The 19,324-nt window shown below is 45.3% G+C and overlaps 2 protein-coding genes across 2 annotated transcripts; both read right to left on the minus strand.

Moving 5' to 3' along the window:
* Nucleotides 1-15,153: 15,153 nt before the first annotated feature.
* Nucleotides 15,154-15,768, minus strand: LOC148935590 (uncharacterized). The gene has a single exon (XM_089081143.1). It carries the CDS (start codon nucleotides 15,766-15,768, stop codon nucleotides 15,154-15,156), a length of 615 nt encoding a protein of 204 aa, XP_088937269.1.
* Nucleotides 15,769-16,711: 943 nt separating this feature from the next.
* On the minus strand, nucleotides 16,712-18,037 carry LOC148935591 (uncharacterized). The gene has a single exon (XM_089080641.1). The coding sequence runs from the start codon at nucleotides 17,732-17,734 to the stop codon at nucleotides 16,712-16,714; it is 1,023 nt and encodes a 340-aa protein (XP_088936767.1). The 5' UTR covers nucleotides 17,735-18,037.
* Between the last annotated feature and the right edge of the window lie 1,287 nt (nucleotides 18,038-19,324).

A 19,324-nucleotide genomic window follows, 5' to 3' on the forward strand; every position in this document is an offset into this window, starting at 1 on the left:
AGACAAATAAGTGCGATAACTAATTACAAGCGTTAGAATATAAGACGAATAAACATAAGTAAAATAATTGTAGCTCAAACCTTCTGCAACTCAACCTCTAGTAGAGCAGGGGAAATGCACGGCACCTGGCCCTGCATTTCTTCTTAGGGGGGGAGGTGTAACGTCAGGAGAGCCAACGTAAAAATTTCTTTTCTTCCCCTTTTCCCACCTGCGCAGAAGCGCCACTATTCAAGCCAAAGTTGGCAACAACCGGCTCTCCTGCCGTTGACATATCGCGCGTTGCGCCTTACCGCCAGTGAATATACACTGTAATAAATATAAGTAATAAAATTAAATAATAATAATAAATAAATCACGCTAACAATGAACCTAAATAATTGTAAAATTATTAATACTACAATAAGGCTCGCGTTGCTGTTGCGCATCATCTCCAGTCAGCCGCGCGCTGATTGGCCGACCAACGACCATTATAGATATGTGCGTCTGGTCTAGCTTTATAGGCTATGACCGTCGCGAGCGCCACGTGCTTTGGCGTACCCACGCCATCCGCCATCTTGCGCCACGTGCTTTGGCGTACCCACGCCATCCGCCATCTTGCGCCGCGTGCTTTGGCGTGCCCACGCCATCCGCCATCTTGCGCCACGTGCGTTGGCGTACCCACGCTACCGCCACGTTGCGCAACAGCGCCGCCGCAGGCACGCGTTACAACGCGCGGCCATGCTCGTTCACTCTTGTACGCGCCGTCGAGTAGTACACATCGTGCGAGTGTCAATCCAAATCCAATCCCAATTCCAATTCTAATTTTAAGTCAATTCTATTTCGTCTCAATCTAGTTAAGTTAATTAAGTGATCATTTGTATTCTAAATTTTGTATTGCTCTAAATTTAACCAAGTGTTACGCGAGTGTAATTCGATTCATGAATATTTGAATATAGTAAGTACAGTGTATTCGCCACGTGTTATTCATTGCATCATCCTTCCTATCACCGCGAGAAATCGGAAGTGTTCGCGAGGCTAAAGAGGCAACGGGCATTTATAACAACTCAAACCTTATTTTACCGAATAATTTGCAGTTAAAGCAAGAATTCCGATCGTTTCCGGGGGCAAGGTGTTGTGCGTTATCCGCACTTACCACGAAGGAAACATTGGACTTCGAGCACGCGGTAATTCTAATCTTTTAATTAAATACAATATACGCCTGGAGCCTCTGCCGAATGCCTAAAGCACGGAGGAATCGCGCGGGTCGTAACAACGCACTTCGGCGGCTTGAATACGACCTCCACGTGGCCGCGATTTACGATCATAACGCGATCATCGGCGAGGAAGTGAGTTACGACGGCGAGTACGAACTTCTCGTGCACGACCGCCTCTGGAGCGCCTTACCGGCCCCGTCCACCCCCGTAGCAGCTTACCAGGGAAGCAGTTTCGGACCACGCATCTCCCTCGAGGAGTATCTGCGCAGAGCGGACACCGAAAGGTAGGTGAAAATCATACATCAAGTTTTATTCCCGGTTGCTTTCGCGTTCCCATCTTGCATACGTTTCAGTAAAATATAGAGTATAAAGGAATTAGACGTGAATGAATATAAGAGTACTCGCGTTCAAGATTCTTTCGGGTTGCGTCACTCGTTTTGTTCGCGTCGACCGACCGTCGCATAGTTGCATCGCCCGACCGGAAGGGTTTTACGACCGACCCTTTTTTGCCGCCCTTGCCACTTTCTCCTAAGGCATGTAGGGTTTTGAGCCGGTTTATCGCTACGCACGGAAATATTCCAGTTTCGTAATATCATTTTAATATTGAATATTCGCCGCGTAATATTAATTCCCGTTATTTGACGTAATGTGCCCGCCTTGCTTTCTCGAGCCACGAGATTCGCGCACTCACCCGGCCGCCGTATACAGATACCGTAGGAGCACGGTGCGTTGCCTTACCACGTTCGGATATCGACGCGTGGACGACGCTATCGCCGAGTTACTCCCTAATAGTGCCGAATATCTTTGCTTTCGATGTAAGGAGGAAATACCAGAGGGAACTCTTACGTATCGTCTTGAATTGACCCACGCGTTCCAGTTCGGGTATACTTCCGCCCGGGATCATTGCGATTGCTGCCGCGCTAGTCTTGTAATAGTCCGCGACATTGAGCTCTGCCCTGACTGCACCGAAGTTTTTACTGTGTCTCTAGAAGTGCTCAGGGAATTAGGCAACGCTATAGAGAACATCTGCGGGCGATACTACCTCGACGAGACCAATCCCGCTCCCGACGGCATCCTATCGCGCCGGCTAACCAACTTCTCTGTTGCACTGATCCGCTTACAGTCTAATAATCGCCCAACGTCTGGTTAAACGCAACGTTAGCCGTGTAATTCACTGAAATTTCCTGAGAACTTAATAATTCGCCGCTGACATTATCGGAGGGGTTCCCGCGGATTTGAGCAGTATAATCAGGGTTTCGTACTCCTTAATTCCTTAATTCCTTAATTCTTCCGAACCGCTGTTGGCGATTTGCCGCTCGATCGCTGGCAGCGTCGCCGAGAGGCGAGCGTATTCCCGCCTTGGTCCAGTGCCACGTGGCGATTTGCTTTGGCAATCTCGCCACCGCCTGCGACGTAACATCGGAAAGAATTCACTCATCACCCGAATAAAGCAATGGATCCTGAAAACAGGGTCTATAGATTCACAGAGGACGTCCTAAGCTTGCCAACTAATTTGTAGAATCGTCTCATCGTGCGTGATCGTAGATAATAATAATTGATGCCACGCTTCATCTTTAGCGTTAAATTTTTCCCGTCTGAGGACTTTACGAGTGAGCTTCAATTGCCTCCAAAGTGGTCCCCACACCGTAGCATCTTTCCTGACATGAGCTCTGTAACGTCTTCTAAGAATCCTATAACACTCATGAGCACTAGTAATTTCAGGGTTTCACCAGTATACAGCCCTTCTACTTTAGCGTTTACAAACCTGGCATAGAAATCTCACATGCGTCCCTAATGATTCTAGTTAACCTGCCGCATAGTGACCAAATCATTACGATCTCGAGTAGTAAGTGACCAAAGACCTGTATGTAGTGCAGACGCAAACTTATCCTTATCGATCCTGTTAAGGTTCCATAGGGGAAAACACTACTTATTATCTCTGGTCGAGATGCGCGTGTTGCCGTCACCAAATGCAATACTTTTGTGGTCAGAGCCATTATACTCTTCAAGAATCCTCTAATTCAAGATGGAACCGATCACCCGATCCGGGCCCCAGGTGAAGTCTACAATAGACTCTCCCTGTGATCTACAGCAAGTAGGCACCCTACAATCATTTGCCAAATTTAGTTTAAGACTATATGACCAGTCCAGTAATCGTCTACCTCGAGCGTTCTCATGTCTATCCCAAGTAAGAAATCTCGCATTAAAATCACCAGCAACGATAATCGCACATCCCCTAATGGTAGAGATCACTCTGGTCAGATTATTAAAAAAAATTTTCAAATTCTCGAACTGGTCTATTAGGCGAAAAATAAACACTAAAAACGTATAAATCGATTCCCTTTCCCTTAAGTACCACTACTCCCGGCGCAGTGTGGAAAACCCGCCAATTATTTCTGGAATTACCCGCAACATATATAGTAGCTGTAGATGGCTCGTCTGTAGACAGATGATATCCGTCATCCCGTAATCTAATGTAGTTAGGTTCTGATAACCTAACTATACCTAACCTAACACTGTAGCTCCTGATAAATGTATGCCCCTCTTATTAATAGTTTGAATAGATCTTGCGCTATGGAACATCTGTTTAAATTAATTTGTATGAACCTGGCTTCCATTATTCAGTATTAGTGTATCTCTCCGAAGATTTCTCAGTATCCATCTCAATATCCGGCGGAACCGAGGGAACCACAAACTCCGTTTCCTTTGAAGAGAGAGGTGGGTCCTGAAGGAATTGTCTCAAGTTAATCAAGGGACACGGAGAGCAGGCTTCATTTCCCGCCTTGTGATCAGCCTTTCTCTCTACAGAGGAGACAACTAGAATGATTTCTACAGGCCTTTAGTTTGTGGGTAGGGTCTCCGCAGTTGAAGCATGAGCCGGTCCGATCTACATCCACTGGGCAACGATGTCTCGTATGTACTCTGGCAAAGCACTTATAGCATCGAACCAGTCTAGTAATAATTCTATCTGAATTCACCCATCCGAGTCTTATAAATCCGATATTAGCCAACTTAATGGCAGAATTTAAGGGGCATTGCACCCATACTGAAGCAAGGCCATTCCGAGTCACTCTGATTGGCCCAATTTTAACATCATCTGGTGAGCACTCTCCCAACATAGATCTGATCTTCAATCTCAACTACGGAGACGGAGTCATCAAAGGATGATATCCTTATATCTACCATCCTAACTGGTTTATTAATTTTAATTCTTGAATCATCAATCACCACTATCCTTTGCGAGAGCAAATCCGCTTTTCTAGAGGCATCCTCACCCTCACCTCAAACAACACACTTCTGGATAGAGCACGCTTTACTCTTGTATCTGTAATATTAAATTCTTCAAAAACAATATTCCTTCTAGTTTTTCCTAGAACAGACGAATAAGGGAGTCCTCCTTCTTCAATCATTATAGAGATCACTGATACGTTGGATGATTCCGGGCTTAGTCCAGAACCTTCAGCATTAATTCTGCGAGGTTTCGCAGGATTAACCGTATTGATGCCCTCAAACTGTATCATAGCAATCTCAGGAGTGTCCCTAATGTCTTTCCTTCTCTTACTGCCTCTTCCCACCACCTTGGCCTATGAACCCGGTTCCTCAGGCACCACTGTATCAGAAAACGCACCCACAGTGTCGATACCTGTTGAGGACATAGCATGAGTTCTAGTCCGAAGTGATCCTTCCGGTACATGTCTTTCAGAGACCACGATCCTGGAACACTTCATCATCAACCTCCGAGCCATCCATGAGGATGTTCCTGATGGAATCAACAAATATAGAAAATAAGAGATCCACCGCTTCCCGCTTCCCAGTCATACCTCTACTGGGTCTAGTCCTCACATCATTATTAAAGACCCCATCAGAGTTAAACTTGTCACTTCAATTTTATCCGTCTTATTCACACGACGTGGGCCTTGATTAAAAGACTCCATCCTTCTATCATCCAATCCAGAGAGTTGTACTTTCCCATCATCTCGGTATTCCAAAAAACGAACATTTGTATTACCTTTATTCTTAAGTTCATTTGTGAGCGTGTTCATCGATTTCCTCAGGGCCATATTTTCTTCTTTAAGCTTATTCAATTCACGCTTCAATTCCTCGTATTGATTCCGTCCAATTATATTCCTATCAGCCCTAGGTGCCCTAGATACTATATCCATTATTCCATATTTGGCAGACTATAAATTTATCTTTATGAGCCGGCTAGCCGGGTCTTGTAGAGAATTCGATTTCTTCCGAAATTCTTTTATCTCATTGATCCATCAATTATCTGAGCTCTCCACCTCTAGGATCCTCATATACTTCAACGCACCATGTCTATCGTCTATTTCCATTTTCTGTGCTAGAGTAAACTGTACTTCGTCAACGGAAGAGGATATCATTCTTCTCTTCTTTCCTCTTTTTACAGTACCAGCAGTATCTCTAATGTTACAGGAGATTGCATCAAGCTCCTGCGCAGGAAGCGATAGATAACTACCATCATCGGACTCCAACAAACGAACTCCAACTGACGGAGTCAATAACACTATCGTCATGTTCTCTAATCCCTTCTCTAGCTCTCTCTCCATTTGCGGAGCGAGTGGTTCTATGATTATCACGATCATCACCATCAAGAAAGTGCATTGTGCCCAATAACTCAGAATCAAAGTAACTGACAACTTTGTCAAGAAAAATAATAAGATCTCTTTTATTACCGCTATCAACTACCAAAGTTGTTACTTGAAATTGCTCTACGCTACTTAATGAGAAACTTCCGGAAGTAGGGACAGTATCTCCGGGCTCACGACCTGACGCATATCACCAGGAGGGCTTCCATTACTTGTTGACGACCAATTGAGCGCTGGGATGCACTTTACCTGCCAGTTCTCCAGCATCCGAGACTTAGAGGATTCCTTCTCCTTTTTCCTTACCATTTCCATATAGACTTGAACAGTTTAATTTACAAGAATAACCATCTTTTGTCCCTGCCAATATACGCCGGGAGGGAAAGACCCGGCATAGTCGTCAACAAAAATCCATCCAGTATTCATATACCTAATCTAGTCAGATCGTCAATAGTATGATACAATCAATGCAAAAGAATCATAAGTCTTAAGATAACCAAGTCGTCAAAAAGAAATCAGAGGCTAAAAATAGCCTAATATTATAAGCACACACAACCGTAAGGTTCTAAAATAACATTCAATTAAATCACTAACTCTTAGGTTGTGGATACTAACGCATATAACTTACACTATTAAAATATAGTGTCACTAAAAACCAGTTAACAAAAGAGGATCCAGTCCATTTATTGGGGTTTATTTGTATAAGATGTAGAGCAAGGCCACTCAAGCAGAAGTGCTTAGAGCAAGCAATTTCCAATCAGGCCCGGACAATGGCGCAAATATTCATCATCTGTCAACGATAATGATGATCATCGGTCAATAATAAGTAAAGTTCTAACACTAGTAGAGCCAGAGATAGCCAATATATACATATATATGGTATTCACACAAAATGCCAATATATGTCTAATATTCTGATAAAAGATAAAATAGCAATCAAAGTATCTGACAAATAACATTAATGAACACCTTCAAAAAATATTTAAATTATAATCCGAAGCTTCACAAAATATCACACAAGTGCAGATAAGTCCTAGCTAGTCAATAGCCCAATAACATGTTAAGGAACAACTGCTAAGATTACAACAAAAAGCAATAAAGACAATCAAAGAAACAATTAACAAAGGATGATCATATATACAACATTAGCATTAAGGTTCTTACTAAGTACGAGAATCACATCAAACGACCAAGAATTGAGTGGTCAGGCCGATTCGATGCGGTGGCGGGAGTCTCTTCCGCATATCCAGCACAGTATGACAATGTCATCGCCTCCGGTGTAATCCCAGCCCACCCAGTTCATGATAAAGCCTCATATCAATCAATCCCCCGCAACTGACTTGCTGTGAAAAAAGTAGAACTGCAGTCAATAAATAAAAACTGAAGAACTCAGCAAGAAGATACACAGGACAGCCAGAGATGACTCAAAAATTTCAAATTTATCGCCAATCTAACTCCAAAAAGATAATATGTACTTCAGATGAACATATATATATATATATATATTATATATATCGTATATATTAGGTGTAAAAAAAAGTTCTGAGCTTTTTTTTGTAAAATTCAATCTTTATTCAAAAATAAATAAAAAAATATTAATCAGCGAAATATTCCCCGTTTGCATCAACGACCTTTTGCCATTTTTCGGGTAGCTTGCGAATTCCTTAATGATAGAAACTCACCGGCTTCGAAGCGATAAAGTCATCAATGCATTTTCGTATCTCTTCAAATCTCACGAAATGTGTATCAGCCAAATGATGCTGCAGCGATCGGAATAGGTAGTAATCGGAAGGCGCCGTGTCTGGGCTATACGCCGCGTGCGAGAGAAGTTCCCAGCCTAAGCAAAGATATGATCTTGAGTCGCTTTCACAACATGTGGTCGAGCATTGTCATGAAGCAAGATCATTTTACGACGTCCTTGGCCAGTAAACGGCCTCTTTTCTTCTAATGCATCGCTCAAATTGATCAATTGTTGTTGGTAGCGATCTGCCGTGATTGTTTCACCCGGTTGTAATAACTCGTAATACAACACACTTTTCCAATCCCACCAGATACAGAGCAAACCCTTCTTGGCGTGGATATTGGGCTTTGGCATCGATGTCGAAGGTTGACCAGGGTCAACCCATGATTTTCTATGTTTAGGGTTATCATAAAGAATCCACTTTTCATCGCCTGTAATGATTTTCTGCAGAAAATTTTTTTCCGGAACTTTGAAAGCAAAGTGAGTGCAGTGTCACGCTGACGATTTTTGTTGTCTTCGGACAATTCATGCGGAACCTATCTGCTTTCCTTCTGAACCTTTCCCATCGTATGTAAACGTACGGAAATGGTTTGCTGCGTAACGCCAAGCTGTTCTGCAAGCTCTTTTTCAGTTTGCGCAGAGTTTATATCCAGCAGTGCTTGCAATTCGTCCGTTTCAATCTTTTGAGGGTGTCCAGCATGCGGTTCTTCTTCAAGACTGAAATCTCCTTGGCGAAATTTTTGATACCATTTTTTACATGTAGTATGACTAACAGCGTTCTCTCCATATGCAGCACAAATCATTGCAGTGGCTTCAGCAGCATTTTTCTTCAGATGAAATGCGAAGTGGATGGAAAATCGAATATGCTCTTTAGTAGGATAACAAAGGGGGGCCGAGGCCCCCCAGGGGCGTGGGGGGGGTTCGGGGTGAGAGGGGAAATCGTAGGATCCTAAGGGGGCCTCGGACCCCCTTTCAGTCGGTAAGATGCTCCTTCAGTCGGTAAGACGATTCTCTTTCTTCAGAGGGTTCGTATCCGAGGAGGGAGAAGGTGGATCCCTCTGGCGGTCGTCGTGACAGGTTTTGTCGGTAATGCGGTCGCGGGGATTCCCCGGGTCTTTTCGCGCAGTCTTGGGCGCGTTCTCGACGCCGCCCTAACGTTTTTTCCGCGCGGTCTAGCGCTTTTCGCGCAGCCAGCGCTTTTCGCGCAGCCTTGGGCGCGTTCTCGACGCCGCCCTAACGTTTTCCGCGCGGTCTAGCGCTTTCGCGCAGCCTTGGGCGCGAACGTCGCGATTAGTCGCGTCGTGCCGCCCTAACGTTTTCCGCGCGGTCTAGCGCTTTCGCGCAGCTTTGGGCGCGAACGTCGCGATTCGTCGCGCCGTCGAGGCGACTCGCGTTGTTGACAGGATGTTGCGATTTGTCGGCTTTTCATAACGTCGCGATTAGGCGCGTCGTCGAGGCCATGGTCTAGCGCTTTTCGCGCAGCCTTGGGCGCGAACGTCGCGATTAGTCGCGTCGTGCCGCCCTAACGTTTTCCGCGCGGTCTAGCGCTTTCGCGCAGCCTTGGGCGCGAACGTCGCGATTAGTCGCGCCGTCGAGGCGACCCGCGTTGTTGACAGGATGTTGCGTCGCGTCGTCGAGGCGACTCGCGTTGTTGACAGGATGTTGCGATTTGTCGGCTTTTCATAACGTCGCGATTAGACGCGTCGTCGAGGCCGTGGTCTAGCGCTTTTCGCGCAGCCTTGGGCGCTAACGTCGCGATTAGTCGCGCCTTCGAGGCGACTCGCGTTGTTGACAGGATGTTACGGTTTGTCTGTTTTCCATAACGTTCCGATTAGACGCATCTCGTACGTCGCGATTATTCGCGTCTCGCGTCTTTTTTCGCGGGGCCTAGCGTGTCCTGTTTGTAATTTGACATGTTTTTTTTTTTTTACGCACTTTAGAGAGTATTTAACTAGGAGTGTCGACGATATATTGTTAGTAGTTTGCGAGATGGAGAGTCAGTCTAATGTCTCGGAGAGTCAATTTAATGTTTTGGAGAGTCAATTAAAGGATCCGGAGATAATATCACTCTTAGAAGATTCGCTCGAGTTCTCGACAGAGATGGAACGCGAGATAGTGGAACGGGAGAAACACGCGATGACGAAGGGGCGTGAGAAACGGTCCACGATCGAGCGGGAAGAGGAGAACGAGACATTGGCGGAGGTCGAGAGCGATGCGGTCGAGAGCGATGCGGTCGAGAACGATGCGGTCGAGTCGCTCGAGTTGATGCGCGCGATGTGGACGTCTATGCATTCGACGTCGTGTAATTTGCGGCTAATGATGGCGTTTTTGTCTAAACATCTGGCGATTCATCGAGGAACGGAACCGATCGCGCGTATACGCGAGGCTGAGCGTATGAGGAACGCTATACGTATCATTACTGATATCTGGAGTCGAAAGGGTCCGTGGAACTCGTACTGCTCTGGGGACAGCATGGTTCGCTTGATCGAGAATTCCGCGACGCCGGACGAGCGTGCGTCGCTTATGGAGATCGAGATAACGAAAGAGGCTTCTTCGAATTGGATAAAAGACTACTGGGAATATTTGGCGCGTTTGAAAACGATGAAAGGGAATCTCGATGACGAGTACGAGAAATATCTTGCGCGTTTGAATACTACGAGAAGGAATGATGAGAGTTGTGGCAGTGGTTTAGACGCATTGTTCGCGTCTCTATCTGGAGATAAGGAGGAGGCTGATCGATTCGTTCAGTATGTGACGAAGTTGCAGGGTGGACGACAGCTCGAGGCGAGATCTCCGGGTGAGAAAGGGATCGATTGCGAATTGGTTCGAATGTATGTGTATAATGTCAAGGATATAGTTAAGAAGAAGAAACATAACTGGTGGAAGTATGCGAAATTGAGAGTTCAATTTCTGAACTCCGTGTCGGATCGGAAGAAGCAGTTGATGCGACAGTTGATAGATCGAGTCGCCGATGATCTGAGGAAAGTACCCGGAGTGCGCGAGGAGGCGAGAAGCGTCGAGTGCGATAGCGAGTAGAATGTATCGTTATGACGTTCGCGCGAATTATCGTCAGGGGGGGGTATTGATTGTGGCGAAAAGCGCGAGTATATGTAAAAGAAAAAAAATGTACTAATATTTCTATGTAATAAGAATATATGGTATTATGTATACTAATTGAATATATGTATAAGAATATATACAAATATATGTATAAGAATATACACGAATATATGTGTAAGAATATGTACACGAATCTATATGTAAAAGTGTGCGTAAAATATGAAAATTATCATAGGAGTATTAATAAGAAGATAATATTTTTTATTGGGAATGCGAATGTTGCGCGATGCGTCATTTTTCGCGCTCGTTACGCGTGACTACGGGAAGTCTGACCGCAACGATGAAAGATTAATCAGTCTATTGTTTATTTCTTCGTTTTATTCTATTGCTATTTTATCGTTGTCATGCTTTTATTTTTGTTCTCTATTTTTGTATTATGACTGATATTGCTTGGGATCTTTAGCGAGATCGTCATTCATTGTGTAATCGCGCTACTTATATTTGGATTCGTTCGACGAGAATAATCTCACGCGATACGGAATAGAAATTAAGCGATTTTAATTTCTGATTCGTGACTTGGATCGATTCATCGCGTCGGTCCTCGCCCCTCTTACGACCGATGGCAACGTCGATCGAACGGTTCGCGCGTATTTCAGTCGGCGACGCGCAGTTGACTTCTGTCTCGCGCAATGATGCCCGCTCGTGGAATCGCCGTGATCGCGTGCGCGATAGCCGTTATCGCGGCGATTCATGACTCCGTCGCTGACAGAGACGAGGAGGCGATTTTTGCTTTGATCGGTTTTTGCAAACCTACGGATATCTGGATGGCGATAACGTGCAAACGATATCAGATAACGCGACGTTGGCTCTGAGACACGTGATTGCGCTTTTTCAGGAGTATTATCGTATACCTGGTGATGGTGTTCTTAACGAAGCTACATTGGAACAAATGCGTAAACCGCGATGCGGTGTCAAAGATATATTAAATGACTTGGATGATTCTCCGAGGAAATGGGCGAAGACGCATCTCACTTGGAACTTTCATCTGGCGAGCGAGAGCGTTCTACGAGTCACCGAAATCGCGTTCGAAATGTGGGCTGCGAATTCGTCGCTGACGTTCGAGCGCAATTCGACGAATCCCGATATCGTGATATCGTTTCGGAAAGGTTTTCACACGTTTGTAGATCCTCGGCATAAAGGTAGCCGAATATGTCCGTCGTTGCTGAACGGACCAGGAAACGTATTAGCTCACGCTTTTTTACCATCGTCAGAAGTGTCAGAGGTGCACGTGGATAGCGCGGAGAAGTGGCACATCGAGTTAACTGTTAATCCTGACGATACGATTCATCTGTTGCATACGTTGACGCACGAGATTGGTCACGCATTAGGATTACATCACAGTCCTTTAAAAGATGCGATAATGTACGCTTTTGTTCCCTCTAAGACCTTTCCCGTGCGATTGAGCGAGGCGGATTTTCTTGCCATTCAGAATTTATACGATTTAAGAAATAAGAGCGAAATTGCGGGACCAGTTACGACGACCGTAGCGACGACCACGATTGCGACGCGCGATACGGGGAATTTCGCGGATCTGTGCGCGTTGCGACGCGTTGATGCGGTATTGGTATTAGAAAATAGAATGTATGTGGCGTATCGACATTACTTATGGTCGGTCGATCTAAACGGAAAATCTTACGGTAAGTCGTTGTTACTGACGGACTATCTGCGTTTTCTTCCCGATAATTTTACGCATTTGGCGGGTACGTATCGACGACCTTCGGGCCAACTCGTATTGTTTGTTGACAATACGGTTTATATGATAGAATATCCGAGTTTTGAGCTAGTACCGGGTTGGCCGAGGAAATTGAAAGATATGAATCTTCCTCCTAATGCGAAAATTAATGCTGTGATTAATACTAACGCGGGACGAACGTTCGCGATCTACAACGACGAGATCGTGGCCGAGATCGACGATTGCTCGATGATAGCCGTCAGGCATAATTCGTTGCACGTGATATTTCCTGGGATTCCACCTGCTGTAACGTCCGCTGTTCGATATATCGATGGTAATCTGTACTTTTTTGTTAAACGACAGTTCTTTAAATATAATGAATTTACTAGAAGTGTAATTATGACCGGTAAATTTGATTTGGACAATTTTTTGGTATCGTGTGTCCAAAGGACGGATTGTTAGAGCAATTGCGTGCTCTTTTGAAAAGACTCGCTCAGATGAGGAACGTATTTTCGAGCGAGGACGATTTAGAAGAGGAGAGGGAGGAGGAAGAGGTACGGAAGTTTTCGCATAGTGTATAGAGCTAAGGATACGAAACGTTTACGAACAGTATTGCGCGATCTCTTCGATCGTAAAGATGTACGATATCGAGCGCTCGCAGGATTTCGAGACGTGCCGAGTCGACGAGAGCGATGACGCCAAAAAGAGAAAGAGGACGTTCGACGATGACAGATCGTTCGCGTCGAGTCATAGTAACGCCGGTTATACCAATAATTCAGTTAGAATTTTAGAACGAAAATATTCCTTGACTAAGACGGGATACAAATTTCTTAATATATGTGTTACTCTTGAGCGCTCCTCGCGCGTGAATATTATTCTGGGAGATAGTCATGGCAAGGAGGTCTTGATGTCGCCCGATACGTGGAGGCAGCTTGTCGAGCAACGAGACGTTCTCTTGAAGTATCTGCAGAGTATCAATGGAGAACCGTCCTTTCCAGCCCCGTTGGATATTGGAAATATGACCGTGCGTTTTGGAAAAATCAACAATTTGACGATATTACGCCTGGAAACATCCGTGGCTCGCTTGGCCATGTCGAAGGAAACAGTGAAAAATATGTTCGAGCTCGAGCATTGCATCAGTCGACTCGTTCTCTCATTGACCAAAATATTAGGAAAAATTAATACGAAATTGACACGTTTTAAGGATATTGCGTTAACTGCTAAGGATAAGGAAAATATCTCGAAAGTTATACGCGATAGCGATGCCTACGATCGTAACGACATTATCGATTGCGAACTCGTTGCTCTGTACTTTGGGATGTAAGATTGAGATGAAATAAAAAGTGAGATATTATAAACAATGTTTTGTGTATTTTTTTCAAGCATGTATATAAGTATAGCGAGTGATAAAACAATTCGATTATAATATATAAGCAGTGAATCTAATTATAATATAAGCACTGAATCTAATATAATGATTACAAACTAATTTCAATTCGATTATAGTATAAGCATATAAGCACTGAAATTAATTTCAATTCGATTATAGTATAAGCAATGAATATAATTATAATATAAAACAATGAATCTAATTATAATATTAAAAACTAATTGGATATATGATATAAGTCGTTAATGCGGCGATATTACAATTCGATGATACATTCCTGTCGTTTTGACCACCAGTCGTACAATTTGCACACGTTCTCCATTGCGCAATGCTTCGTGTGACGCTCGCAATGAAATGCTCGAACGTCGTCCAGAGTGCTTAGGCGCCCTATATCCTCGAAATCCGCGTCAATAGTCTCGACGATCACGTCGTGATCCGCGATGACGTCGCAGCCGAGAATTTCCTCTAACCATTTTTTTTTCTCCAAGCCTTTGACATACACTTGTTTGGGCGCGTCTCGTGATTGATCGCACACGCTGTTTCGAATCACGTTCTTCGAGAGTCTGTACGCGACGTCGCCGTCGCTCCACTGCAAGCCGTGATGATTGGAGGTTATCCAACACGCTTTAGATTTTTCTGTTTTTGTAAGAAGATTCCAAGACATCGCCTCTCGAAATATTCGATGGGTCAGCTCTTTTCCATTTTTTAATATTGCCACCTCTTTAACCGTAAATTTTTCTCGAACGGTAAAACCTTGCAGATCGACGAAGATCGGTATGTTTGGCATCGCTCTCGTAGGAAAACCGCAATTACGTGAGTTTACGTACGACGTTCGTCAGTGGGTTATACTCTACAACTCTATCGTGAATGATGAGACAATAAGCCGTTGTGTTAGCCGGAACGTTCTCTTTGCATTCGAATTCTACGCGAACGTCGACGGTGGCGCTCTTGATCGATTCGTTCTGGTGGGAGCAATCGATGACCACTAGCGGACCGTATTGCAGAAATCTAGTGACAGACATAAATGGTTCGCAAGTCTCACATCCGTAATACGTCTTTCGAAATTTTAGATACATATCGTACAGTACTGCGAACTTGTTTCGCTCGAAATCTAGATTCATATCGTCGTAGGGATAGAACTCGGAATTCAAATAGAGTTTTACATTAGTCAGCTTACAATTGTCGAATTTAGAAATGTCTTCTGACGGTACATTTTTTTTTCCGGTCTGTAGCGCAAATATCACGTATCGCGGTTTCTCCAATTGCGTTGCCGCTTTTACCGCCCAGGAATGTTTGGTCGTACTTTGCAACAACGGAAATTCGTATAGATCCCACGAACGAAAGCCCATGCTCAGATATCGTCCACTGTCCAATGTTCGCAGAAGCGATAGTTTGTTAACGTCATTAAGTATCACGTGTGGCATTCGCCACTATATTCTTAACAAGGTGATCTTCGGTCTCTGATCTGAATACGCTACGACGCAATTGTTATCGTTGCGAGCGCGTATCAGAATGAGTTCGTGTCGCGCGTTTATCACTATGCGTTTATAATCCTCGCAGAAACCAAGGAGTATGTTGAGAGGCACACAAAAGTTAAAATCGTCTAACGCTATAGGCGGTATTTCCCATCCGGTATTCTGTAAAACTCTATCTCTCTCGTAGCTCAACGATGCATAGTTTTTCATCAAGGTTGTTATGCCGACGTTTCTGCTCTTATCGATCTCTACGCCATTAAGCTCGTATCGAATCTCGTCGAACATAAACGTGACGCAATTATTGACTAGCTTTGTTCTCATAACTTCTTTCGATGTGCCTTCCTTCGCCGTGCCTTCCTTCGCGGTCTCTCTCGTCGCAAATTTTCCCTCGATGTATAGAAAACTTTCACATGGCAACGTATACAGATCCTGTTGCTGAATAGGTATTCGTATCTCGTCGCTGTATCCGAATGTAGTGTTAGCATATGGATTGTAAGTGTGAGTTTCTATTTTCACGATACGATCGTCAAAGATTGGAGCACCTCCGATACTTAAAATGTCGCTCGCCATGTTGATTTTTCACGACGAAACCTAAAGATCTTAAAAATGCAACGTTCGCGGCGTTCAGCTCGTTTGTTCTTCCCTCGTGTGCCTTCCTCGTCGCGTCGTTTTGCGATGGAATCGCGGATGTAGAGTTTGCGTCTTCTTCTCTTCCTCTCGAGTACCACTCATTTAGAACGAGCATCTTTTGCTTTCGCGCATTTCTCTCTAATGTCTTCGTCGTCGCACGTGAAGTCGCGCCGTTATCTCTTCTCCACGAAAATCGATCGGTTGCCCGTCTTGATCCACGATTCGAAGTGTGATATCGGTAACGTTTCGCGCGATGATCGGAAAGTAAATGATCGATGTTGGAGCGTTCGACAGTTTATATCCCGGAGGAACATTCGGCGAAAACTCGTGTATCGTGTGAACCGGCTCGTTATTGCTGTACGCACCTGCGGTGATATTGCACTCCACTCCAATGATATTTACGCCCATGATATTCACGGGTCTGTCGGACGTATGCCATTTGTTCGGTCGTAGCACGCGCGACGATGAGAATCCCAGGAGCGAACCGATATTGTTCGGTTTCGCGAAATCGATTTGATGCTCGCATTTAATTTCACTTTTCATAGTATTTTCATTGGCTCGAATGATCAGAGACCGCGCGCCTCTTTCGCCCTCGTCGCTCTCGTCATAGACGATGTCGTCGCTCTCGTCATCGTCGCTCGTCCTTTTGCTTTCGTCGATCTTTCGCTTTTTAGAGATAGCGGCATTTAGATATCTGTCTATCGCACTTAATTCGTACGAACCTTCGGGAATCACGATCGTTTTGTCGTCGTAATAGAACTTATTATTCGTGGAATCGACATTCGGTATAGTGTTGTATGTCTCGAAATTCGTGAGACCTAACTCATAATCGTCGTCGCTCAGATTTAAAGCGGGAAAATAGCACGCCGTGAGAACGCTACTCCTACCGGTGAACGAAAGACTCAGCGACATCGCGACCAATTTTCGAGAGAAATCGCAGACACAACTGACCGCAAATGTTCTGATCGTACGTCTGATACGATCCGCGATTGTACGTTATATTTACGCCGCCGAGATATCTCTCGAGTTCCCTCGGCGGTCGAAGATTGCCGAAACTGTCGAAGTAAATCGCGTCGTTTCCCCTCTTCGCATAGGCGACCCAGTGAGTACCCGAACCCATCGAGTCGTCGAGATTCACGATGCCACTCTCGTTACGTCGCGCCTTTAATGGTAATGCGTCACGCATAAACACTCCTCTGAAGAAAGGTACTCGTAGACGACGCGCCGAACGGTTCAATTGTTCATTCGTTGTGATGCCGGAGACCGGTAACCTAAGCAATCCTAACGTTTCTTTCCATGATTTTTTTTTTTTCGTTCTTCTCGTTACACCGCTGCCACGTTTGTAAGGCGCTAGATGCAATCCGTGACCCTCCATCGCTCGATTGTGACGTTGCAACTCCTCCAGTTGACGCCGTGCAGTTTTACTGGCGTTTACTGCCTTCGCGACACCCGCCGCTCCACCGATTAAAGAACCGAGCGCGCCTAATATCGGAAAAATGGGTAACAAGCCTCCACGTTTCACTGTTGGAAGTATCCTCTTCCTCGTTGTCGTCTTCCTTCTCTTCTTTTTCAAACCCATGCCTAGCTTCGTCTTTGTTTTCATAGCAGCCCATACGGCGGTCGCGGCAGCTCTCTCGCCGAAGGTGGAATCTCCGGCTGTTATACGTTCGCGCGCTTTCTCGGCGAGAGCTCGATCGGCGTCGTGGCGATCGGCGAGTTTCTTATTTCGCGAATAGGCGATATCGTGCTCGCGGCACGCCGCATCCAACGGATTTACGCCTCGATCGCCGCGCGCCAATCGTTTCGCGAGATGGGTGCCGGGCCCACAAAATTGATACCCGGGAATATGTAGTTCGAAGGGAAGCGCGTTTATCGCCGCATTAAGTAATCCCACGCCGCTAAACATTCGTTACAATTTTTAATAAGAGGTGCAGGACCGTCTATATGCGATTGTTGCCACGGACGATTATAATGTTCCAGACACACGCGACAACGTTGTACCTCGGGATCCGCTCTGAGATAATCGGGTAACTTGTCCCACAGTAGCTCCACGTATCTATCGAAATCACGCACGAGAACGAACTTCGGAATAAGTTGCAACTGTTGAGCGGATAGATTGAGAATATCGCGTTTGTCCGTTAATAGAGGAAACATTCCGATCACTGTGCGCGATCGAATCGCCGTCGAGTATAAGTGGAGAAATTATCGGTCGCGTCTTCTCGAAGCGAGCGCGAGTAAATGCGATTCGTTCGACGGTCGCCAGCTATAGGAGTGCTCAATCTCGATCGTAAGGCTCGACGAATCTCGGGCGACGCGATCGGGAGGGCGCGCAGACACGGCCCTCTACTACCGAACACGATACGTTGCATCATTTGCGGCCCCTCCAATTGCGGTAAAACGAAAGTGTTGATAAGCATGTTCGAAAGTCCGCATGGCGCACGCTTTGAGAATGTGTACGTCTACTCGAAATCTCTGCAACAACCAAAATATCGATATCTGGCGGAACTACTCGAGTCGATGGACGAGATTGGTTATCACGCGTTCTCAAACAATAGCGACGTCGTGCCGCCGAGCGAGGCGCTTCCCGATTCGATATTCGTGTTCGACGACGTGGCCTGTGACAAGCAGAATGCGATCAGGGAATATTTTGCCATGGGTCGACACTCGAGCATCGATTGTTTCTATCTTTGTCAGACATATGCTAAAATTCCAAAACACTTGATACGCGACAACGCGAATTTTTTAATTCTGTTTAAACAGGCACTAACCTAAAGCACGTTTACAACGAGCATGTGAACACGGATATGTCGTATGAGAATTTTTACGCCTTATGTCGCGCGTGTTGGAAACGCAAATATGGTTTCGTAGTCATCGATAAAGACAGCGCGTTAAGAAATGGTAGATATAGACGAGGATTTAACGATTTCGCCGTGGTGTAAAGCGATCAGTTGTGCTACGAAAATGGACGTTGACGCTGCGGCTGGTACAAATGTCGCTCGGTTGGAAAAAACGGCGCGAGAGATCGCGAAGACTCAGAACTCTATACGTAAAAAGTACAGAGAGTTAAAGACCGGTGAGATAGAAGAGGAGATCGCGCTGGAGAGACGACTCAAGCCGATCGTTCAGCCGTTGAAACGAATTGCCGAGAATACTACGCGAGACGAGGGAATCGATCCGATCGCGTTCATCGGTGCTAAGAGAAAACGCGAAACCGACGACGACGATGAGCCATCGTCTAGATCGACGAGAAGACGCCTCTCGACGAGATCGCCCTTGATCGCGACGGTGAGTCTCGCGACTAGAAATGAATCGGAAGAATCAATATCGAACGCACAATGGGGACCATTAGGTCGCAAATATATGGGTGCGCTTCTAAGCGGGGACAAACAGAGCGAGATCGATCACGTTTACGGAGTGTACTTCGATTTAGACGGCTCGATGCTTGGCGATAGGCGATTCGACGTGACCGCCGATGACAGCGTGATCGTGGGCGACA

The sequence above is a fragment of the Pogonomyrmex barbatus genome, unplaced genomic scaffold (assembly GCF_055798465.1).
Source record: "Pogonomyrmex barbatus isolate J1 unplaced genomic scaffold, ASM5579846v1 scaffold4, whole genome shotgun sequence".
NCBI lineage: Eukaryota > Metazoa > Arthropoda > Insecta > Hymenoptera > Formicidae > Pogonomyrmex > Pogonomyrmex barbatus.

What these genes read in the sequence shown, in the direction of transcription:
- LOC148935591 (XM_089080641.1), bottom strand. Translation starts at nt 17,734, where the DNA reads ATGTTTAGCGGCGTGGGATTACTTAATGCGGCGATAAACGCGCTTCCC.
- LOC148935590 (XM_089081143.1), bottom strand. Translation starts at nt 15,768, where the DNA reads ATGGCGAGCGACATTTTAAGTATCGGAGGTGCTCCAATCTTTGACGAT.